This window comes from Coptis chinensis, chromosome 5 (genome assembly GCF_015680905.1).
Source record: "Coptis chinensis isolate HL-2020 chromosome 5, ASM1568090v1, whole genome shotgun sequence".
Lineage (NCBI taxonomy): Eukaryota > Viridiplantae > Streptophyta > Magnoliopsida > Ranunculales > Ranunculaceae > Coptis > Coptis chinensis.
This window is the reverse complement of record NC_141460.1, coordinates 17479466-17504188: the sequence shown is the minus strand read 5'-3', so window position 1 is coordinate 17504188 and position 24723 is coordinate 17479466. Positions and strand designations below refer to the sequence as shown.

General features: G+C 37.1%; 1 protein-coding gene, 1 long non-coding RNA gene and 1 pseudogene across 2 annotated transcripts; 2 read left to right on the top strand and 1 right to left on the bottom strand.

Annotated features, from left to right (window-relative positions):
- Positions 1-642: 642 nt before the first annotated feature.
- LOC147496933 (protein DJ-1 homolog D-like) lies at positions 643-7498 on the bottom strand (annotated as a pseudogene).
- Positions 7499-13523: 6025 nt separating this feature from the next.
- LOC147496932 (uncharacterized) lies at positions 13524-19346 on the top strand. The gene is made up of 3 exons (XR_015194885.1): positions 13524-13599; positions 14397-14486; positions 19260-19346. It is a non-coding gene; the product is annotated as an uncharacterized LOC147496932 (long non-coding RNA).
- A 3-nt stretch (positions 19347-19349) lies between these two features.
- LOC147496931 (uncharacterized) lies at positions 19350-20497 on the top strand. Its single transcript, XM_086562705.1, has 4 exons — positions 19350-19646; positions 19736-20044; positions 20131-20232; positions 20306-20497. The coding sequence occupies exons 1-4, from the start codon at positions 19350-19352 to the stop codon at positions 20495-20497; spliced, it is 900 nt and encodes a 299-aa protein (XP_086418831.1).
- The last annotated feature ends 4226 nt before the right edge of the window (positions 20498-24723 follow it).

The following is a 24723-nucleotide window of genomic DNA, read 5'->3' as shown; positions in this document are numbered from 1 at the left end:
TGGTTATGACCCGAAGAAGAGAAGTCGCAAAAGCTTAGCAGTAGTCAAATAATACACTTTGAGAATTGAGATGTTGAGCAGCCTACATTGTTTACTAGTTTTTATAAAGTACCGATAAACACATTCACAAGGATTGGATCTTTAGCTCAAATGGTAGAGCACTTTTCATGGTGGTTTGAATCCACCAAAATCCTATATTGTTCATATGTATGTTAGTAGATTTTCGAGATAAATGGATGTGTAAAACTCCTTTTTTCATGATTGCTCGCTGCTGTGTTTGATTTGTGATCATGGACATCACAATAAATCTTGCTTTTAGCAAATGGTTCCACTAATCTGTAGGATATGTGAGGAGTTTGTACCAACTTCTCATTTGGAATCTCATTCTTATGTATGTGCGTACGCGGATAAGTGTGATCTGAAAATTTTGGACATGAATCCCGCCTCTCAAAACTTGCTGATGTACTAGAACAAATATAGACTCATTTAGCCTGTCTCATCTTGCATCATGTAGCAACCCGATATTTTAAGAATTCCAAAATGCTTTTCATCTAGAATTTTAAGGTACTTTTGGAACACTAGCATTCATCGAATATATTCAAAGTCAACAATTTGTACTCAACATCTACGACACACTTATCATGCATTATGTGTCACTTGACCTTTTAAATGAGATGGAAGCAGGACTAGATTTGTGGTTAACAATCAATGAGCGCACTATTACATACCCACTTAGACAGACAGACAACCATAATGGTCGACCCGGATACACCATGATACAAAGTACAGTACAAAAATTAGGAAGAAATTCATTTAAAAGATCTGGTTCTGCATACAAACAACATAGTGCAACTCTTTTGCCTTACATTCAAAATGATACCTGTATGCCAAGCAATGACATCAACTGAGATAAAAACTCAGGATGCCCTGGCCAAGCCGCCCCAGTCACCAAATTTCCATCAGTAAAACAACGATGTATTGGATCTGGCTCTAACCATGTTGCCCCAGGCAATACCACATTGAGTTTCACAACAGGGTATGCAGTGCATTGCCTTCCCTTAAGAACACCCCCTGCAGACAAAATATGTTGCCTGTGGCAGATGGATGCAACTGGCTTTCCTTCCTCCATGAAGTGCTTTACAACGCAACTACTTTCTCATCTAATGCAAGGTACTCTGAAGCTCGGCCCCCAGGGATCACCAGGGCGTCATAAGTCCAAGGGTCTACTCTTCAAAACTTGCTGTCACGGTGAAATCATGGCCCGACTTCTCACTGTAAGTTTGGTCACCTTCAAAATCGTGAATAGCAGTTGGACAGGTATCTCCAGGAACCTTTTTTGGGCAGACCGCATCAACTTGACATTCAAGAGCTTGAAGAGATTGAAACGGAACCATTATTTCATAATCTTCCATATAGTCCCCACAAATGAACAACATCTTCCTATCGGAGCCAGTTATGGTGCCCCCTAGCGCCTTCACAAAAAGTCGGATAAACTCAGGATGGCCTTCATATGTTGCTGCAGTACCAAGATTATTGTAGAGAAAAAAGACGTTTTTCTCTTTATAGTGTTCAGGGCCCGCCCGCGCTCTATGTATGCCTGGACAAGGCGCGCGGCGCGCTCCACCGTTTTCAACACGAAATTCACTGTTCCGGAAGTTTTTTGAAACAATATAAATATAGGTTTTTTCTATAGAAACCTACCTAACTTAACCAAAACCAAAAAAGAGAGAGATTATAAGAAAGCAATTCTATGTGAGTTAAGTGTTCATTCTTTGTGAGTGAATTGAGAGACTTGTAATCTGTTATTCCAGACATCTAGTAAAGCTTGGAACTTGCAGTGTGGACGTAGGCAAATTGCCGAACCACGATATATCTCGTCTTGTGGTTTATTCTTCCTTTAAATTAATTGTTTTACTTTAGATACTTGTTTATTTGATATTGAGAAGTGTTAGGATTACTTTGGAGGGTGTTGAAGTCTTGTCTAGTGAGAAGGATCGATCTTTGTGTAGGATTGATCTATTTGTTGTGGGTAACATTGTTTCTGCATTGTCCTATTCACAACAATTGGTATCAGAGCGTAGGTTTACGACCTAGGATTTTGAGTTTTTGGTAAAGAACTATAGTGCTCGAAATTTGTGTAGACAAGGTGTTCAATTAAATTCCTAAGTGAAATTGTTTTTTGGGTTATTGTGTGTAACTTTAAAGATGGCTCCCAAGATGTCAAATGTTAAGTTTGAAGTAAAGAAGTTTAATATGGGAATAATAATTTTGGGATTTGGAGAGTCCAAGTTAGGAACATCCTCATCCAACAAGGTTTGCACAATACTTTAAAGGGGATTAATTCAAAGTTTGCGAGTATGAGTAATGATGATTGGGAAGAGTTCGATCTTCAGGCTTGTTCATCAATCCGGTTATGTCTTGCTAATGAGGTCATGTATAGTGTGATGGGAGAAAATACCGTTACTGGTATTTGGCTCAAACTAGAGTTTATGCATATGACCAAGAGCATGATGAACAAGATGTACCTTAAGAAGTGTCTTTATCGGTACATGATGGTCGATGGTTTAACGATGCAAGAGCACGTTAGTGAGTTCCATCGTCGTCTAGCGGATTATTTGAATGTTGGCATGAAGATGGATGATGAAGATCAAGCGGCATGTTTAATATTCTCTTTGCCGGCCAGAAAGCTATGAGCATCTAATGACTACATTTCTGAACAGAAAAGACATTGATCTTGACGAAGTTCAGAGTGCACTTCTTTCTTATGAGTTGATGAAGAAGACACGTGTAGAGAATATCATTGATGCAGGTTAAGGGCTAGTGGCAAGAGTAAGGTTGCATGAAAGGGCTTCTACAAGCAATGAGAAGTCTAGGTCCAAGTCAAAGAAGCCTTTGACACATGTGAAGTGCTACAATTGCGATGAAAAGGGACATTACACAAGTAATTGTCCTCACCCGAAGAAAGAGAACAAGAGAGATGGTAAGAAGAAAGGTAAGGCAAAAATTGAGGCAAGTTATCCTTCAGGCTTTGAAGGGGACGAGTTAAGTCTCTGTGTGTCCACACAAGACTATATGGCCGAAAGGTGAATTCTTGATTCCGGATGTTCCTACCGTATGTGCCCGAATAGAAAGTGGTTTACTTCTTATGAAAGCATTGATGGTGGTTCCGTTTTGATGGGTAATAACGTTGCTTGTAAGACGGTAGGAATTGGAACTATATGGGTCAAGATGCATGATGGTGTAGTGAGGACTTTAACCGATGTGAGACATGTTCCTGAGCTAAAGAAAAACCTTATTTCTCTTGGTACCTTGGATTCCAAAGGCCACAAGTTTATGGGAGAAGGTGGAGTCCTAAAGATTGTCAGTGGCTCTTTAGTTGTTATGAAGGGTCAAAGACATGGAACCTTGTATACTCTGATAGGTAGTACGGTGATAGGCGATGTATCAGTGGTTGCATGTAGTGATGATTCTGAGTGCACTAAGATGTGGCATATGCAACTAGGGCATATGAGTGAAAACAGTTTGTCTGAGTTGTGCAAGCGAGGGTTATTGAAGGACTTGAAGAAGCCAAGTATGGGGTTCTGTGAGCATTGCATTTATGGAAAATAGTGCAGAGTCAAGTTCAAGTCAAGCAAGCACATGACAACATGCATCCTTGACTATGTGCATACGGATATTTGGGGACCCTCCAGAGTGGATTCTAAAGGAGGTAACCACTACTATGTCTCATTTATTGATTATCATACCCGCAATGTGTGGGTGTATATGATGAAAATGAAAGATGAAGTGTTTGAGACATTTAAAAAGTGGAAGGCAAAGGGTTGAGAATCGCCTGAGATAGTAAGGTAAAAACACTACGATCGACAATGGTCTTGAGTATACCTATGGGCCTTTCCAAGAGTTTTGTCTTGTAATGATGGAATTGCCGGACACTAGATAGTCGAGGGCACGCGCTTTGGCGAGAATGGAATGGAGAGAGGATGAATATAACCTTGCTTGAAAGAGTGAGATGTTTGTTGTCTAATGCGGTCCTAGGCAAAAGAGTATTGGGCGGATGTAGTATCCATGGCGTGTTACGTATAGTAGGTCACCCGGTTCAGTTATAGATTGCAAGACACCTTATAAGGTGTGGTCATATAACCCGTGTGATTATAGTATTTTGCGAGTGTTTGGATTAAGCGCTTACCACCATGTGAGGAAAGCAAGATAGATCCTATAGCTAAGAAAGCCATATTCTTAGGCTTTGCAAATGGGATAAAGGGATCTGATTGTGGTTTCTAGAAGACCACAAGTTCCTAGTCGCCAGAGATGTTATCTTTGATGAGACTTTCATGTTATCTTTGATGGCCAGGAAAAAATTTCAGAGAATGGTGAGTCTATAAAAGTTCAAGCCAGCGAGCTTGAGTTGTGCGATCTTGCCGAGATATTTGGTTGGTTCATGATAAGGTACATACCAAATCATGGAACCACACAACAATAGGAAGAAGAGCATGAACATCCACAACTTGTAGTGGCTGACCCTAGGCCAAAGAGACAAGTTAAAAAGTGTACAAGTATGGGCACGGCCCAGGTGAAACACTATGGTCGGTGGATTTAGTGGCATATGCAATTTGAATATCAAAGATGATGAGCGGATAGCTTCTTCAAGTAAGTACATTAGAGATGTTCATTATAGAGATTGGTTGGTTGCTATACAAGAAGAGATAGAGTCTCTTGATAAAAATCACACATGGGACCTAGTTTTATTGCCAAAGGGCAAAAGGACTATCGGCAGTAAATGGGTGTTCAGAAAAAAAAAAAAGGTCCTTCCTGAGTCCGACAGTACTGGGTACAAGGCAAGAGTAGTAGCAAATGGTTTTTCACAAAAGGAAGGAGTCGACTATAATGAGATATTTTTCCCAGTGGTCAAACATACTTCCATTAGGTGTGTTATTGAGTTTAGTTGCTCGCCGACTTGGAGTTAGAGCAACTTGATGTGAAAACTGCTTTCTTGCATGGGGACTTGGAGGAAGAGATCTATATGAGACAACCTGAAGGGTTTGTTGTTGCTGAGAAAGAAGATCATGTATGTAAATTGAATCGGTCACTGTATTGGTCAAAGCAATCGCCCAGGCAATGGTACAAGTACTTTGACACATTCATGATACAACATGAGTACACCCAATGTAAGTATGACTGTTGTGTTTACTTTCGTAGACTTCGTGGTAATGACTTCATCTATCTCCTGCTTTATGTGGATGACATGCTCATTGCTTCCAAAAGCATGGTGGAGATAGACAAGTTGAAATCTCAACTTAGCTCTGAGTTTGAGATGAAAGACTTAGGTGGAGCCAAGAAGATACTGGGCATGGAGATTGCGAGAGATAGGAAGAAGTTTACGGATAGTTGTATCTCAGAAGAAATACCTTCAGAAAGTAATTTCTCGATTTGGTATGGAGAATGCAAAGTCGGTTTCTACTCCTTTGGCTGGGCATTTTAGGCTTTCAGCTAAGTTCTCTCCTAGTTCGGTGGAGGAACAAAAGAATATGGCTAATGTTCCTTATGCAAGTGTTGTGGGCAGTTTGATGTATGCTATGGTGTGCACACGCCCAGACATTTCACAGGCAGTTAGTGTTGTAAGCAAGTATATGACAAATATTAGGAAGCAGCATTGGGAAGTAGTGAAATGGGTATTGAGGTACTTGAAGGGTACCTTGGATGTGGGATTAGTTTATAGTGGAGGCACTTGTTATGTCAGTTGGTATGTGGATTCAGATTATGTAGGTGATCTAGATAGACGACGATCGACTACTGGTTATGTGTTTATGATGTATGGTGCACCGGTTAGTTGGAGGTCTATGCTTCTCGGCTCTGATTACTCTATCTCTACACCGAGGCAGAGTATATGGCAGTGGCAAGAGGTAGTGAAAAGAGGCATTATGGCTTCGAGGTCTTCTAGATGATATGGGTATTGAGTAGAACAGTGTTGCTTTGTATTGTGATAGTCAGAGTGTTATTCATTTGGCGAAAAACTAGGTTCATCATGCTAAGACCAAGCATATTGATGTCCGTTATCACTTTATACGGGATGTCGTTGAGGATGGTGATGTAGCACTTGAGAAAGTGGATACCCATGACAATCCTGCTAATATGTTGACAAAGATTGTCACTGGAGTTAAGTTCCAACACTGTTTGGACTTGCTCTAAATCCTACATGCTTGAAAGAGCCCTTTGTGGGCATGGCCCTTCGGGGCGGTTGACTGCAAGTTTTGGATGGATGTGTTATTGCTGGATGTGTTTGGCTCGGTTTTATGTGTTAAAACCTTACCGAGGTGGAGAATGTAGAGAAAAAAGACGTTTTTCTCTTTCTAGTGTTGAGGGCGCGCCCGCGCTCTATGTATTCCTGGACAAGGCGCATGGCGCGCTCATGCCTTTGGCAACCTCCAGCACTTTAGGCGTGACCAAGGTGCGACCCGCGCTCGATTTTGCCTAGTCGAGGGCGCGCCCCGCACTCCACCGTTTTCAGCACGAAATTCGGTGTTTCAGAAGTTTTTTGAAACAGTATAAATATAGGTTTTTTTCTGTAGAAACCTAACTTAACCAAAACCAAGAAAGAGAGAGATTATAAGAGAGCAATTCTGTGTGAGTTGAGTATTCATTCTTTGTGAGTTGAGTATTCATTTTTTGTGAGTGAATTGAGAGAGTAATTCTGTGTGAGTTAAGTATTCATTTTTTGTGAGTGAATTGAGAGACTTGTAATCTGTTACTACGGACATCTAGTAAAACTTGGAACTCACAATGTGGACGTAGGCAAATTGTCGAACCACGATATATCTCGTCTTGTGGTTTGTTCTTCCTTTACATTAATTGTTTTACTTTAGATACTTGTTTATTTGATATTGAGAAGTGTTGGGATTACTTTGGAGAGTGTTGAAGTCTTATCTAGTGAGAATGATTGATCTTTGTGTAGAATTGATCTATTTGTTGTAGGTAAAGTTGTTTCCGCATTGTCTATTGACAACAATTACCATCACATTACACAAAGTGACATGGTCATTTGGTTCAACCCAACCGATGAGCACTGCGCACCTACAAGTGCGAGGCTTCATTTGGGGGTATCTTTGTACACATTCTAGCTTTCACCACGCCCTTAACGCCAAGATTAATTGGCCATGGCAAATAGAAGCAATTGGCTTCTGAGAATCATCGAGCTTGGGAACTAATTGTATGATGATTTATTCATGTAAAGATATTGGGGGCATGTCCACGGTAATAACCAATCCATCATATTTGCTTGCTTCAATATCATCGAAAGTCGCATTGAGTGTGAAATTGTGGCCTCGTAAATTGAGAATAGGTCGATGGCGAGAAAGTTGATGAACAAACAATGCGACATATATCCCCGGCTTTTTCCGGGGGATAAACCGGCGTCAACGGATATTCCGTAAGTTTGCAATGCTTGAAAAGGAACCATTACTTCATAGTCTTCCATGTAATCTCCGCATGATAGTAAGAACATTTTTTTTACCCATCTTCTCATAACACAAAGAATAAATTAAACTTATTACCAAAACACTATGTAGTAATAATTAATTATGTATTTTAGCATAGTACCTACTTAATAACTATAAAATTATGGAACTACAAAACTTAATTAATTCCAACAAATAGCATTACAAATACTAAAGTTTGTCTTTTGGTAGTAAAGGCTTCAATTTCAAAGCCACGTACTTGCTCAAGAACAAATAAATGGATCAAACTCTAAATTAGAGTGATGCTAAACTTTATAGTCTCATCCGAATATTGAACAGTCAGAACCCCCACCCCCAAATCCACAACACAAACACTTCAACTCCAAACCAGCACTCCCTTCAAAACAAAATAGTTAAAACTAACGAAATGTTAAACTAAAACAAGTCATACAACAAATAGAAATACACTACATTCCATCAGATTTTCATTTTTTGAAATAGACTATAGGCAAAATATTCTAGTGCCACTTCAATATAATATTGTTAATGAGGCATAAGTAGTAACTCATACCTTTAAACAGCAAAAAACAACTTTCTCCTATAAAAAGTAATGGAGAGAGATATGAATGTTTTTTTTTCCCGTTGGAAGAGAGAGAAACGAGGGAGAAAGAGAAAGAGATATACGAGCGGGGTTTTTTAGTTTTAAGATTGACTAAATCTCGTAGGATATCTTGTGAGGTTTATTCTGTTAGTTATTATCTTAAGTACCTACTTTTAAGAGAGGGAAAATATATATATATATATATATATATATATATATATATATATATATATATATATATATATATATATATATATATATATATACCAATTAAAAAGAAAAAAAGAGATCGAATTAAAACACCGATTAATGCGGGAAGAAGATCGGTCGTGACACAAGAACACTTGATTAAATTTGAACTTTTATTTATTTATATGGATGGAAGTGTATGTTACAAGGGAGATAGAGAAAGCACTCTTAGCAAACTAGAAAGAAAAATTGAAAGGTAAAATATTGGATGCCTTCAACAAGGGTGAGGTATCCGCTTTTATACTAGTCGAACTCAAAATATAATTTGGAGTCCGCGAGGGAAATATTTCGTGTGCTTCAATAATTGCAGTCGACTGGGCCACCTTGACAAAGCATACTTGTCTTTTACTTCTGTCTTCAAAGGATAAGAATCCTTTTGATACTTTATTCCATTACCTTTTGACTTTAAAGAAAAGAAAAGGTGAAATGTCCCTTTCATGGGTCCTTCTTGGATAAAGTAGTAAGAATACAGCTGCTGATTCTATTTCTGGTCCTTAATTTGGGCCATAGTGTCTGCCATTATGCTGAGTGCGTAGATTCTCAGCAACTTGGATCAGGATATCATTATCCACATCTTCTAGTTCTGACTCAGAGGAAAGGTATCCAAGATGGTTAAGATACTCATAAGATCCTTCTTCATCTATTAATTTGAGGATCTCCATAGCCGTTGGACTAAGAGCCCAAGCTAAATCCTATTTGAATTGCTCAAAGAATTTGGTTTTATTAGAGTTGTCCAAGGATTACGTAAGGATTAGAAATCTATCGATTGGACAAAAAGTAAACTTTGGATACTTTTGTCTTTAGATTAGATCGATAAACCATTTAATCGATGAAGACCAATAGCACGGATTTCGCCATTTCTCGATCTGTCTTCTCAGCTGTAATTATATGAAATTTCTCCTTAGATTCGAAGAGGAATAACTCTTGATATGTCATCAAAAGGTCTGTTTATGGATTAGGACCAAAAATACTGTAGGATAAGTTTCATCTTACGTATATTCGGGACAAAGCTGTAATAAATTCACGATAAATAGTTCCCGCCATTTTATCATAGTATTTTCTATGGCTGGACCAGCGGTGAAGCGGGGAATGTTCGTCATTAGTTCCTGCTTCCAAAGATACTTACATCTTGATGGTTATGGATTTAATAAATCCCATCACTAGTAATTCATCAATTAAAAACATATCTTGGGGGACAAAATATTGCCAAAATGTGGGAAGGAAGGAAGATATGAAGACTAGGATGTATCTTGTGAGTGCCTTGATAATATGGGCAATACCTTTTATAATCAAAGGGCAAGAACCCACTACTATTGAATTCAATTATTAATCCATCTCACGCGAAAATGTGAAGGAGGAAGATTTTGGATTAATTCAGGTAAAAAGGTCTTTGGAAGGAAATTTTGGCTTTATTCCAAAAATATTCGAAAAGTCTTTGGAGAGAATACTCCAAGATACACAATCAAAGGGATCTTTTGGACTATTGGTTTTATTAACTTTGAGACCAAGGCTTGATCGAGTTACGGTTAAGCTTGCTAAAATATTTAGCGATGATTTTAAGAATCTGGATAAGATCTTTTTATTATCGATCAAAGGTATTGATAACATTGTCCAAAATGGACTTAAAAAGTGAAGCTTTTGATGTGTAAAGAACTTATGTGGGTTATCATAGACATAAGGTAACTCTAGATCATCAAATCGTACTTTTCTTTTACCGGTACTTTTAGACTCTCTAGAAAAATTATGCGAAGAACTTCGTGATAAAAATTTGAAATATTAGGACTCAAGGTTTTACCCTTGTTGATCTTTGTTAGAAGTACAAGCGGACTCACAGGAATGATCCAGTTAAGGAGGCCTAAATTGTCCTCAAGAATGTTGATAATCTCAACATTAGCGGTATCTGAAAGGATTGAGTCCTTTAATGGTTGCTTCGTGTTTGAGGGGCCTAAATTGTCCTCAAGAATGTTGATAATCTCAACATTAGCGGTATCTGAAAGGATTTGAGTCCTTTAATGGTTGCTCTGTGTCTTTGTCCATATAATGGATTCTCAATGAATCAAATTGGAGCATCTTTGGATTCGTAAAAAGACATTCAATTATGTCTTAGATGTACGGGGATATAATCCCGGGAGAAATATTCTCGAATGATGAAGAGTATATTATTTCCAAAATATTTGGATACTCATAAAGCCTTTGTTTTGTGAATTATATTTCACAATCTTGGATCTTCCTGTTCTGCAAAGAAGAAGAGATAAATTTGAAGACCAAAGGATGATCCTCAAAGTTAGTGTAAATACCATAATTGTCAATTTTATTTATAGGCATAATGGTATTTAAGAAAGGGGTTCCCAGTATAATTTGCTGGGTAAGGTCTTTAATTAATAGAAAAGATAGAGGTATATTAACCTTATTCTTATTAATATTAACCTTAGTAAGCTTATGCTGAATAGCAATTTTACTACCACTAGCACTGGTCATAGTTTGAGTAGTAGTTTCAAAATATTTTGGTGGAATTAATCCTTCTTGGATGCAATTCATATCTGCACCACTATCGACTAAAGCAATATAATTATTCAAAATATATTCTTTGTCAATAATCAAGGTTATAAAAATATTCCATTTCCTAGAAAGTATAGAGGAAGTGAAACTGTAGTGTTGGAAGTTAGTGTCTTCCTTGAAATAGTGTTTCTCTATTTGAAACACTCTTTGCTTTTAAATGAAGAATCTCTCTGTTGAGATTTCGGATTTTATCATTGAGATTTTGATTGACTAGAGACTTTGAGGAACTAGGTTTATTCTTTCCTAGGCGATCAAAACCTCTTTAAGATTATATCATACGTAGGATCAACAATGTTGTCCTTAAGCTGTTTTAAAGCAAGTTTTAATTAACTTTAGCTTAGTGTCGAGTCGGTAATAGAGTCGATAAGCTCTAAGGCAATTTGTTGTTCCGAAGGTCGAGAACATTAATAGCTAACCCATTCATCACAGTAAAATAGCTCTCATGCTATCACATTTAGATTGCAACATGTTACACCGACATGGTGCTTCATTTTCAAGAAGTACTAGAGTAAGCATCTTGATTCATTATCGGATTGAGGAAGAACTAGTATTAAGTAAGATTTTACTTAATTGTAATTTAAGATCTTCATTAATCTCTAGATTATTGATTTTTCTGTTTAGTATAGCTTGGTTGGCATAATGACCAATTTTTCCACATTTTAAACAAGTAATATTACTTTTATTATGTGGATCCTTATAAAAATCTTTATTAGTTTTCCAATTTTTATTGAAACTCCTTTTTATGTTTTCGAGAATATATTCTCTTCTTTGCTTTTTCACGGGTTTTCGGGAAGAAATTTTCTTCTTTCTTTGAGAAGGAATATCATAAGCAAATTGCTCACAAAATTCACCTAGCTCTTGTTTACGAGAGAAAGATTACATTTTTTAAAGCGATCTTTGTAGCTTAAGATCATTACATAGGCTAAGACCTTCTTGAATGACGACTAATGAGACTCCCATAAGTATGAGACTCATAAGAAATATTAGATCCTCCATTAAGATCTCTGAGCTTTTTCCTAACCTTTTCTGCAAAGAAGTTAGGGAGACCATCAATAAATTTAGATTTCCAATGCTCACTATTAGCATCATGTATTGTAGAACTTTGGCTAGGAAGACATCCTTATACCACCTAAAATGAGATAGAGTAGGACATCTAAGATTTTGCAGCATCTCTCTATTTTTTTCAGCCGACAAACCTTCTGGTCCAATAAAATGATGGACAATGGTTAGGCATAGAGTGTAGACTGCATCAGAAATAGATATATTCTGATTAGCTTCGGAACTAAACTCCACTTTGGTAGAGTTATAGATTTCATCTCTTTGCTCATGAGTGAGAACATTATCCCACCAACCTTTAAGAATACCTACAAATCCATGGGAAATAAACCTACAGACATCTGCATCCGTATTTCCATGGGCTTTGCAAACACTCGCATACATGAGCATCTCACGAAGTGTGTGATAAATCGATAGTCGATTTAGCATCAATATTCAAGTGTAAATAGTCTTAGCTTGATAAGACACTTGGTCATTAAAATTGGCTTCTTCATAAAGAATATCTTGAGGAGTGGGTCTAGGATAATAATTCCTGTGACCTATATGACTCACTTTTGCGTGATACGTTCATAAGTTATTTTATTCAGATTAGGAGAAGTTTAAATTTGCTTCAATATCCAAAATTTCATTTGGATTAATATCATCTTCAGAGTTAGATTCTTGAGAAAGAATATTAAGATTTAATTTGCTTAATTGGGTGTATAATTTCTCAATAAAATCATTTTTGGATGAAGACTGATCCAGTTTGAAATTGGGAATATCCACAGGAGGCTGAATAGATGGTCTAATATGACCAAAAGAACTATTTTGTTTTAAAGAAATATTCTTTAAAGGTTCTTTATCCTTATTAGGATCAATCCTAGGGGTATGTTTAAGGATATTTTCAGTATTATTCTCAATTCTGATTAATTGAGCTCCAATAGTTTGTAAACACAAATTTGTATAATTATTTTGTTTACAAATTTTATTAATATCCTCTACTAGCTTGTAGGCCCGTGCATACGCACCGGTTCTTTCGAAAATATTTAGATTTTTTTTTAAAAATTGGACTACCGTTTTAGTCGCTAACCCATTTTAATTTTCTAACAAATTGTTTTAATTAAGTTTTAAAAACCCATTTTTTTTAATTGGGAGAGAGATTATGTTTTAATAGGAGAATAATTCCCATTTTAATTAGATATGCTAGATTTTTCCTTTTCAATAGGTGAGGAATTCCCATTTTAATAGGAGAATGATTCCCGCTTTAATTAGAAGTGCTAGAATTTGTTTTAATAGGAGAGGAATTCCCATTATAGTAGGGGAGCAATTCCCATTGTCACTACACCATAACAGTGTTTTTGTGACAGGGTTTTTTTTGGTTTTGTGACGCCAAAGTGGCGTCAGAAAGGAAGTGACAGCATGTAGGTGTCAGTTTGTGGTTTTAGTGTCACTATAATTCATAAATGTATTTTAGTTTATTTTAAAAATGCATAGAAAAATAGTGACGACAAATAGGGGTTAGAGTTATTTTTATACACCGTCACAACTAAAACACGTGTTACGCATGTGATATGAGATGCGGGCGTCAAATTCATCTCTCTTTCTCGACCTCATCTCTCTTTCTTCTAAACAGTATCGTCTTTTCTATCGGCCTCAATCTCAAAACCTTAACGCAAAATCAGACTCACTTCACTCGCTAGCTAGGTAAGGTCTCGAACTTAGTATTACAAAGTTTTACACGTTTGATTATTTGTTGGCTTTTTATAATTTTAGGTTTGAGTTATTTGTACTTTTGAGCATCTTCAATTGTTCAGTTGTACTTTTGAGTTTTGATGCTGGGTAAAATATCGTGCCAATTCCTCAAACTTTGGCAGATATCTTTGCGATATATCTCATTTCATTAGATCAGTATAAGCTTCACACCCACCCAAATCTCTTTCCTCTTCTTCTCTCTCTCAACTCTCCTTCGCTACAATGGAAGACAAACCAAACTTAGAAGAACATGAAACAAAACGACCCCAAACCTTATCTTCAAGTAACAGTGTGAGAAAAAAGTAACGATCCTAACTCTCAGAGTTTGAGTTTTGGATGGTTAGAAACCCTTCTTGTCCACAGCCCCATCTTCTTTCTGCTGATGAGTTGATAGCAGATGGTGTGCTTCTACCTCTACACCTCATTTCCCAAGACCCCAAACCCAACTCAGTTCCATTAGAGCTAGAACAAGAAACTGAGCCAGAACCGAGTCGACCATGGCCATAAGTTGAGTCATCATCAACTTCTAAACGTTGGAGAGATATATTCAAAATTAGTGAGAAGAAAAATGAATATAAAGAAGGAAACAACAAAGAGAAAGAGAATAAGAAAGAAAGAAAGAGTAATGGGAATAATAATAACAGTAATATGAGTTCTTAATAGTAATAATAGTAATAATAGAACGATATTTTTGCTTTTAATGGTTTGAGTTATTTGTAATATAGTGTTGGGTTTATGTTTTGAAATAGATAAATTGGCAAAAGGATTACTGGAGAAGGTTATTGAAGTCTATCTCTGGAAGTCTCTCTCTTAGACAGATAACTTTCGGCTTTTGGAGGGTATGTTCTTAATGTTTGCTCTTTTTTTTTTTATTTTTTTTTTGTTTTACTTAAATTTTTATGTTTGACACCATCTCTATATCAAGTTAGGCAATGTTTTTGCGTAAAATCCTAGCTTGAAATATTTGAAATTGTAAAGTTATGTTTTTGCGTAAAAATCCTAGCTTTAAGGATTTGAAGTTATAAAGTTATGTTTTTTTTTTCTTGATTGTTTGAAGCTAGCCATTCATAATTCATAATTTGTGCCTGAATTGTTTAATATTTATATCTATTTAGGACAATGGGGCTTTGTTTGGCTTTTGTTAATTTTTTTTTTTTTTGTGGTGGACGATAGTGGTGGATTTGGTGGTGCTAGTCCTATAATCTTGAGCACCCTCGTTTTGAAATACTAAAATATGTGTTTGTTCTAAAATGTTCAAGTATAATGAATCCCAAGTTTTAGTGTTCCAACATTTTTGTATCCATTTTCAGTCATGGTAGCTTGAATTCAAACATTCTGGCTTCCTAACTTAGGTTGGTCTAAGTTCTTATCTAAATGTTTTACGAAAGCAGGTCTTAAATTTTCTTACTGACAGTATAGTGTTATTTTACTTTGTGAATGCTTTGACGTTTGACATAGTTTGATTATGAATGTGCTTTGAACTTTGAAGTCATTGTCTCCCTGATTTCTATTAGTAGAATAGTGATTTATGTTGGTAGAATAGTAGCTCGATCAAAAAATTGTCAAGTGTCTCTATTGAAAATCTTTCAAGACTGACAAAGTAATTGAGCTTGGTAGTAATAGTGTTAAGTCATCTATGATTGCTTCAAATTAACTAACTAACTCGGGAGTTATCTTTCTTTTTTCTTTCTTATCTTTGTATCTACATAATGGTAGAATGTCACGGCCGATTCAGAAAGAGTGGATTCATGAACCAAATCGAGTGAGCACCGCCTATAGGGAAGGGTAGCTAGTTTTATTGATTTGGCACAAAAAAATATGAAGGGTTGACAACATGTCCTTGTCCTTGTGTAACATGTCGGAATGGGAAAAGATTGGTGTTTGACGAAGTCCGAAGGCATATAATTCAAAATGGTTTTGATCTAACGTATACTATATGGTCCTTACATGGTGAAAAACAATTGAAGTATTCTGTGATAGACATAGTTGAAGATGAAAACATTGAAGATAGAGGGCTTGGGTTAGAGAATCTTGTTGATGCTTGTTATGGTGCATGAAGGTGTAAGGGGTGATGTGTATGGAGGAGCTACTGATCAAATTTTTGATTTTGAACAACCTTTTGTTCTCGAACCAGATTTGGGTAAAAAGTATGCTGAATACAAAAGTAAAGCCGAAGAAAAATTATACCCTTCATGTGAGGGTCCTGTGACAACTCTATCTGCAGTTGTAGAGCTTCATGACTTGAAGAAACAGTATGGTTGGTCCGGAAATAGTGTGAGCGCACTCTTGTCTATGCTAAGAACTTGGTTGCCAAAAGAAAATACTTTACCTGAAAAGTGGCCAGTAATGAAGAAAATGTTGACAGACCTAGGGATGAAAGCAAAGCGCATCGATGCATGTGAGAATAATTGCATCTTGTATTATGGGACAAAGAAAGATTTGACGATATGTCCTCATTCTTAATCACCTAGATATAAAGTGGAGGGTAAAAAGGGAAGGAATCCAAAGTGCCTAAAAAGTATTGAGACATTTTCCTTTAGGTCCACGACTCCAACGATTGTATAACGATACCATCATTAGCACGGAAATGACATGGCATGCTCGAAAGCAACACCTTCATAGGATTATATGCGACATCCCGTTGATTCAGTCCAATGGACAAAATTTAAAGAGAGATGGCCGAATTCGCTCATCGAGGGCGTAATGTTTGGCTTTGCAGTTACAATCGATGGCTTCAATCCTCGTGGCATTCAATCAATGGCTACGAGTTGTTGGCTATCATATTAGTGCCATACAATCTCCCACCTTCATTGTGCATGAAATCCGACTTTTCGGATGATGTCTTTGTTAATACCGGACCGGCGCCGACTACAAACATTGATGTTTTCCTTGAACCACTATTTGATGAGTTGGATCAGCTCTGGAGAGAAGGAGTCCCTGCGTTCGACATGCACAAGAGGGAACACTTTACTCTGAGAGCTATGTTGATGTGGGGGATACACGATTTTCCGGCTCTAGGAAACTTATATGGTTGTGTGACACATGGTTATAAAGCATGTCCTATTTGTGGTGACAACACTCCCTCGGAGCGTTTACCTTGTAGTAAGAAGATTGTGTACACAAACTACCGTTTGTTTCTTGATCCAGATCACCCGTTTAGGTATAGTAAACACTTCAAATATTGTTTTTTTTTAAAATAATCAAGTTAGGTATAATAAGCAGTTCTAACACTTTCTATCTTTAGGTATAATAAGCACTTCAATGGGGAGCAAGAGCTTAACCTTCCTCCATCACGTCTTAAAGGAACAGATGTTGATAAATTGTTGAACCGCATTAAATATGTACCTGGTAAGATCCAAAAAGGTTCCAAACGGTCAAGAGTTGATGGGAGTGTAAATGTTGTTGATAGAGATGATGATGATGATAGTGATGATGATGACGACGACGACGACGATGATAGTGTTGAAGTTACAAAGGCTTTTTATAGGAGGTCCATTTTGTTTAAGCTATTATATTGGCCAAGTCATAAAGTTCGACATTGTGTTGATGTGATGCATGATGAGAAGAATGTTTCTGAGCATATATTGTATCTGATCCTAGACCTGAAAAAAACAAAGGATACAGTGGCTGCTAGAGAGGATTTGAAGATGAAGGGCATCCGCAGTAGTTTGTGGATGCAAGAGGACTTAAATACCGGTAGGCAGAAAAAACCAAAGGCCTCCTATGTCTTAGATGCAGATGAGAAAAAAACATTTTTCCAAATTTTGAAAGACTTGAAACTTCCTTGGGCTTTTTCGCCTAACCCGAAAGCAACATTGTCGGTTCCAACCCACCTTCTTTGCTCATGATGAAGTCTCATGACCATCATGTTATAATGCAATATGTGTCTGCCCCTGTGTTGCTTCAACATGCTTTTCCAAAAACCGCGACTTGCGAAGAGCCTTTCAACAGATCGGCTTATTCTTTAGAATCTTGTGTTCGAAGGTTTTATGTCGTAAGGATATGGAAGGTGCCAAAGTCATGATTGTAGAAGCGTTGTGTGTCCCGGAGAAGCATCTTCCACCATCTTTTTGATATTAGTATCCATCTTATGGTGCATCTAGCCGATGAAGCGTTGATTTGTGGACTGTGTGTGGCCTAGGTGGATGTATCCTTTTTGAGCAAAGAAGTCAACAATGTCATATATTTTAGTTCAATTTCTTTTATAAAGATAGGCATTAACAACACACTTATACTATTGCATTTCTCAATACTAACAGTATGATGAAAGAGTGTAAAACATACCTAGCAATAAACGATATGTTGAAGGGTCAATTGTAGAGTCCTATATAGTTTCGAATCCGTCCGATATGCCATGGAGTACATGCCCGTGGAGGAAATAAAAATTGACTCGTAAGCGTTACCTTGACGAAAATGGTGAGATCATTGATGAAGGGCCTTTGCTCGACTTCAAAGTTGTGATGCTAGAAACGGCACAATGGATATAAATACGGAGATGGCTTATTTTTCGATTACAAGTTGAAAGACTTGATGAATTCTACAAGTGGGTTGTTCATTCTGGCTTTGAATTTGACTAGTTTTGGTAATTTATGAATAATCACGTATATATGGACTTCTATGAATGAATTGCAGTGAGTATCGTAACTTGCAGTCCACTACTCGTGGTAGAGGAAGAGGAATAGCAAAGTCAGAAGTGGAGATTCGCACGAAATTCATTGTCTGGTTATACAATAAGGTATTTTTTTACTTTACATTTCTAGTAGCTAGGGTGAGCCTTTTAGTTTTGTTTGTATTTTTTTAATTTTCTTTTTCTTTGTTGTATAGTTGTTGAAGGCTAAAGATATAAAAGGCGACTTGTGGCGTTTGTTAAAGGGCCAATGCACAAGGCTAAAATCATATAAGAAGTATCGCATTAATGGATTTGTCTTTTCTACCAAGTCTCATGATGATACATTTGTCACTCAAAACAGTGGTGTTTGTATGAAGGCTATTACATCATTTATGGCAAGTAGGAAAGACAAAAATCCGGGTCGACTTCGTAAAACCATGTGGTATGGGGTTATCAAGCAAATTTTAGAGTTGGACTACACAACTTTCCATGAAGTGGTCTTTTTTATTGCGATTGGGTGAGGGTTGAGGAAAAAACTAATGGTTGTAAACTTTGTCCCGATTCTAATTTGGTGATGGTCAACTTTAATAGGCTCAAGAGTGTCCATCATCAACTTGATGAGCAGTCATTCTTGCTTCGAGAGGCTAGTCAAGTGTTCTATTCAAATGATTTGAAAAATCTTGATTGGTGGGTGGTCATACATCCTCCTCCTCGATTGAGTAGTAACGTAGATGATCTAGAAGCGCCAACTGAAGTCCAGTCTATTTTTGATGACCAGCCTAATTTGCTACCCCTGATGCAGAAAGTTCGCAAATGATAGTAGTTGTAATATGCACTTTATTTTTTGTTGTTGGTAATGTACACTTCACGACCTCTATTTTTCTATTATTATTTTTTTCGTTTTGGTTGATTAATTATATGTTGTGCCAATATCTCTTATCACGTAACAAGTTTGTGTTATATTAGTTTTTGATGAACTTACTTTATTTTCTTCAATCATTAGGTTGTTTTTAATATAATGGCTTCAAGTTCACAACGTCGTGGCGCGTCCCGGTCGTCTCCTTCAGGTTCACAACACCCACAACACCGCATAATGCCCTGCCGTCTCCTTCAAAGTTCCACAACACCGTCTAATGCCTTGTCGTCTCCTTCAGGTTCACATCAACCTAATGTGTCCCAACCATCTAAATCAGCGGGAGACAATACTTTGCCATCTAGTAATGGTAAGCTGCCAATCATAGCGCACGCCGACGGTAGGGTCACAGGAGTTTATAGTGCCAAGTGGAGCAGTAGAGTCGGCTATTGGATACGAGCTATTGTCCCAATTTCTTATGCAAGTTGGGATAAAGTAGATGGTTCTTTCAAAGATGAAGTTTGGTTAAAGTTAATGGTAACTATTTATTTTATTTTATTATTATTTTTGTTTCCATAACCATACTAGTCATAGCATATATATAAATGTATATATGTGATTTGTAGGAGGAGTTCCAACTCAATGTGAACCCAACAATGGGGGCTCGGAAAAATATAGAGAAATGGTTCACTCCTAAGTTTCGATATTGGAAATATGCTTTGCGAGGTAAAATATTGAAGAATTGTGAATCTGAGCAAGAAGCTATTTCATCATGTCCAACGGGGTTTGATCCAATTCATTGGGAAGCATTTGCAATCCATGAGAACAGACAAGAAGTAAAGGATATGTGCGCTAAGAATGCTGAGAATAGAAGTATGAACTTAATTGGCCATACTTGTGGCAGGAAACCTTATGGAAGAATATTGGAGGAACTTGTATGTATCATTATCACTACTGTATCTCTTCCTTTCATTTGCTATGTTACTACTTAATAACTTTCTATGTATACTTGTTTATGTAGGATGAAGCGAATCCAGAGAAGAAGCATAGACGTACGGATAGTTGGAAATATGGTCATAAACATCGAGATGGGACTGTTTTGGAGCGTGCCCAAGAATACTATGTGAGTTTGTAAAAAAATTTATCTTAATTAAGTCTTGCAGTCCATACTCAAGTATATGCCCCAAAAATTTCAGGATCGAGTTACAAGTGTTGAAGAACAGATGGCTGAAGAAGCAAGTGAACATGGGGGTGAAGTGGTTTACGACATCACATGTGATCCATTGGCTCAAGTTTTTGGGAAGGATAAAGGGAGTCGTACTCGTGGATTGAGCTCTTGCATGTCCAACAAACAATTGCAAACGTTTGCTATCGCTAGAGGGAGCTAGTTGAACAGGAGAGCTCAAGTAAATCGGCTCGAGGATGAATTAGTCGAGTGAGGTGAAGTCTACAATTGGGAAACCTCTTGGCTAGCCAAACGAGAATGGAGACTCGATGGCGTAAGTTATGACTTGTGTGCTATTTCTTGTTTTCCCATAATTGTAACTTCTTTTTATTTATGTAATTGTTGTTGTTTGTTCCTTTGTGTATAGGGTATTCTTGAACATGTGAAACTTAATGGATCGGCAAATGGCCAACCATCTACACCTACAACTGAAGTTGATTCTACTTGGTCCCCTCGCCCCTCGTACTCGCAAGTTCCAAATTTGATTAATCGAAATGGATCTTTGAACCCTCCTTCTAGGACTTCTTACCCGAATGTGAAGATATTGGGGAGGAAAGGTGAACACGGCTAATGGGTATGTTAAGACCGACGGCCAAAAATGTCATTTTAGAGATATTATGGGAGATGAAAAGGTTGTCTATATTACCAATGTCTTGGTTGGTGATGCTCTCCGTGTATGATGGTCCCCAGGGATGATATTTTTTATATCTCGAGAGATATAGTCTTTGGAGGCTTCTTGATTTTGATTTGGAGGGAGGCGGCTGCAATATGAAGATTAATTTCGTTTGTTTTGTTCCGCTTTTAATTTGGAACTCAAGTACGAGGGACAGACAGTTTATCTATTGTTAGTTTGCGTCTTGTATGGACCTTTTGTTCATGGATATGTTTAGTAGTGAATGGACTCTTTTTGTTTATATATGTGTGTATGCTCCTTGCCATTGATTGTTCATATGTATTGTGGTTACTTTTGCAGGTTTAGAGAAGTTTACTAACCCTTTTTTAACTCCGCCAATGCAACTCATAAAAAATTTGCATTGCCGGTCTCAAGCCCGGATAAAGGAGGAGAGAGAAAGGTGACTACCGCGGTATTACTACCATGGATTGATTGATTGTTTCGTCAACAATTTAACCGATCTAGGTCAGATTACACTCATTTTATTACTTTTTTCTTGAATTATAATTGTGTTTAATTAATTTCATCTGGTGTGTCGGGACCTTGCCCTAAAATTCATGATCCCATGCTCAAAGAGGTAAAATTCACAATATTCCTTCTTATTGCGAAATGGGTTTTATGGATTGACTCATTTTGGTTTTCTTCCTAGTTTCGAGAAGTCCCTAGACACGATCGCGTATGTGCCCAAGTTCGAAGTCGAGCTCGCCATACGCTTTTTGCGAGATTGGTGGGTTTCATTCCATCTTGTTAAACGCTTCTACATTGTTGTTACTGGGTTATTAATGCTTATTACTCCTTTGCGGTGATGGACTTAGACAGAAAGTTAAGTGGTGGCGAATCGCCTTAGCAGAGGTTGAAGTACCACCGTGCTCCGGCTTTTAGGTGAGAAATCCGAGAAACTCGAATCTCATTGATGCTCAGCTAGAGTCCATCTCGGTGAAGGAAAATATTATATATATATCGAAGTGGAAATTTCCACTTCTCGATATTTTAAACATTTAGTATGGTTAGGATGGGATGGTTTAGGTTTCTCAAGTGATTTCTAAGCTTGCCTTAGTGTTTTGGTTATTTAGCACCGGAGTTCTCTTTTAGATTTGACTAATTTTTTTTTTGTCCCAATATTTCGGGCCGCATACGTTCCCTTCTACTTCTAAGTTCTATCTAACACACTTTTCTTTTTATGTCATCTCGGGGATATTAAATGTGCTAATATATTGGTGGATGCCGGTGGATCAGTGAAACTTGCAGATTTTGGATTGGCAAAGGTTTCTTTCTTTCTTAGCTTCCTCAGAACTTGTTAAGCAATTGTAGTTCTTTGTCACCTTATATTGCTTTTTGTTCACCTTCGCAGCAACCAAATTCAATGATGTGAAGTCTAGCAAAGGGACTCCATTCGGATGGCACCCGAGGTGAGCATTTTGTTTTATGCCATTTTACACTCTGCATTAGGTGGGGAATTGTCGATACTTCAATCTGATTGGGGAAGTCAGTTTAATTGTTCAATACCAATCAATGCATGGATGATCTGTTGTCAATCAGAAAGAAGAGTCATGGCTATGGGGCTTGCGGTGATATATGGAGTCTTGGCCTGACTTGTCTTGGAGATGTTAACTCCTCAAGTTCCTTACTCTCATTTGGAATCTGTAAGTATTCTCTCTGCCAAATTCCGTCTTAAATACTTTTTTTCTGATTGAATTAATTGAGAAGTTTTTTGCTTGTCATTGATTGTAGCATTAATGTAAACCGATATTTAAGTAGTGGTAGATGATATCTTTTAGCATTTAAGTGACATTCAAGATGAGTCGTATTATTGGTTGGTGACTTCTGATAGTATCGGTGGTTATATAATTTATTCAAAGTGAAAGAAGCTACCAAGGTAACATTTTGTTTCCTCCCAATGTTCAAAATCTAGAGCTTCGATGGTTTCTCTTTGGTGTAGTTAGTCGGTCTTTGGACATGAAAATCATTATGAGAAAACTCTTAATTGGTCCAATTAATCCTCGAAGAAGTAGACCTGGTTGCTAGTCGATCCTGTATCGGTTAGCTATGAATTTCTAATTTAACTGCCAAGTATGTTTGTATCAACACGTGGAAATAATTATTTTTGGTTAACCATGAATCTCATGTAACTCTGTGATTCCATTTATAGTTTTCAGTCAAATGGACCTCAATTTGATACATCATCTTTGTGACATGGAATAAATTGGTTAATGAACTTACTTTCAATGTCAAAGTTCCATTTCTCTCGAGACTATTCTCAAGTATGAGGTTAAAAGCGAAATGATGCTTTGTGGAAAATATTGTAAACAATAACAAAGATAGCTTAAAGTATATATCGAAGTGGAAATTTTGAGATCATCCATATGGTTTATCATCATTCCCCATCATATTCTTATCAAGTTTTAGTTGGTATGCTTGTGTCAAGACAACACCGAGAGCACCCACCCATTAGAGGGCACAACGGAAAATATTATAATACAAAGAGAATTTATAGACTTGAACTTGAATTATGTGTGGTTTTATTTGGACTTTTGTGGTTAGTTAGAAAAAAGAAGAACGAGGAGGCATTACACTTTTATGGAGATGTAGAACCTGTTTATATGACTATCTTGATTAATGGCATTGTTGGAAGAATGTATAGAATTTTTGCTCGGCCAGTTGGACTAGATTAATTAAGCTAGAGAAGGAGATGTTTGATACAAGAGATGTTTGATACAAGTTTTGTCGATTGCAGGGAACCTATTTGCTTTTGTGCTGATTATATTCACTCCATTATATTTTACCAATTTTTACTTTTGAATCTAATCCGTTTCTCTATACTAGAAAGTTACTCGACTACAACTGTTTTTACATTTACTTTATGCTATTTTGCATTTGAATTTTCTAAGCGAGAAGGCTCTACAAATGCTCAAGCGCATCCTGAGGTCACGACTATGAATGAGCTAAAGCAGTGTCTTCGACAAATCTTCTTGTTCACTTGGTTTGTCTATGGTCGACTTTTTGTTATTATTATTATTATGTATTTATGTTCCAGTGTATGCTCAATCATCGACACACATTACAAATTTACATTGAAGAAAAGGTGTGAACGGCTAAGTTTATGCAGAGATGATGCATTTACAGATGTTAGCGCATCTTGAATCGACGATATTTACGCAGCAAAAGCAAAAGCTTACATTAAAGGCCGTGAATCCGAATCTGGTGTGTCAGGACCTTGCCCTAAAATTCATGATCCCAAGCTTAAAGAGAGGTAAAATTCACAAGATTCCTTCTTATTGCGAATTGGGTTTTATGGATTGACTCATTTTGGTTTTCTTCTTAGTTTCGAGAAGTCCCCTAGACACAATGCGCATGTGCCCAAGTAATGGATCCATATTCCCTTAAGACACATTCACAATATAATGAGTCACAATAACAATTTTGATTTATGTCTCATCTCAATAACAATTTTGATTTATGTCTTTTTTTAAGATCAACTTCCTGGAACTACTTGTGATTATTTGAAAATATTCGACATTGAAATGGATAACGGAGATGAGGTCACATCGGATGCCTAAGCGGTGATTACTTCTCTATTCACAGTTCAGATTGTCCTTATAAGTTATAGTACTCCTCTTAAAACTAGTCCAGCTCGTTCACCTTATTATTTTGTATGCTTAGATTGTATTTTGGCGGTGGATTACTCCAAAATCTTTGGGCCTTGTCACGCAAAACCT

Bases quoted from the DNA above. Each gene is read 5' to 3' on its own strand.
- LOC147496931 (XM_086562705.1), top strand. From the start codon at position 19,350: ATGCCCTGCCGTCTCCTTCAAAGTTCCACAACACCGTCTAATGCCTTG. The intron at 19,647-19,735 runs GTAACTATTTAT...TGTGATTTGTAG, and splicing joins AAGTTTGGTTAAAGTTAATG to GAGGAGTTCCAACTCAATGT. The intron at 20,233-20,305 runs GTGAGTTTGTAA...CAAAAATTTCAG, and splicing joins AGCGTGCCCAAGAATACTAT to GATCGAGTTACAAGTGTTGA.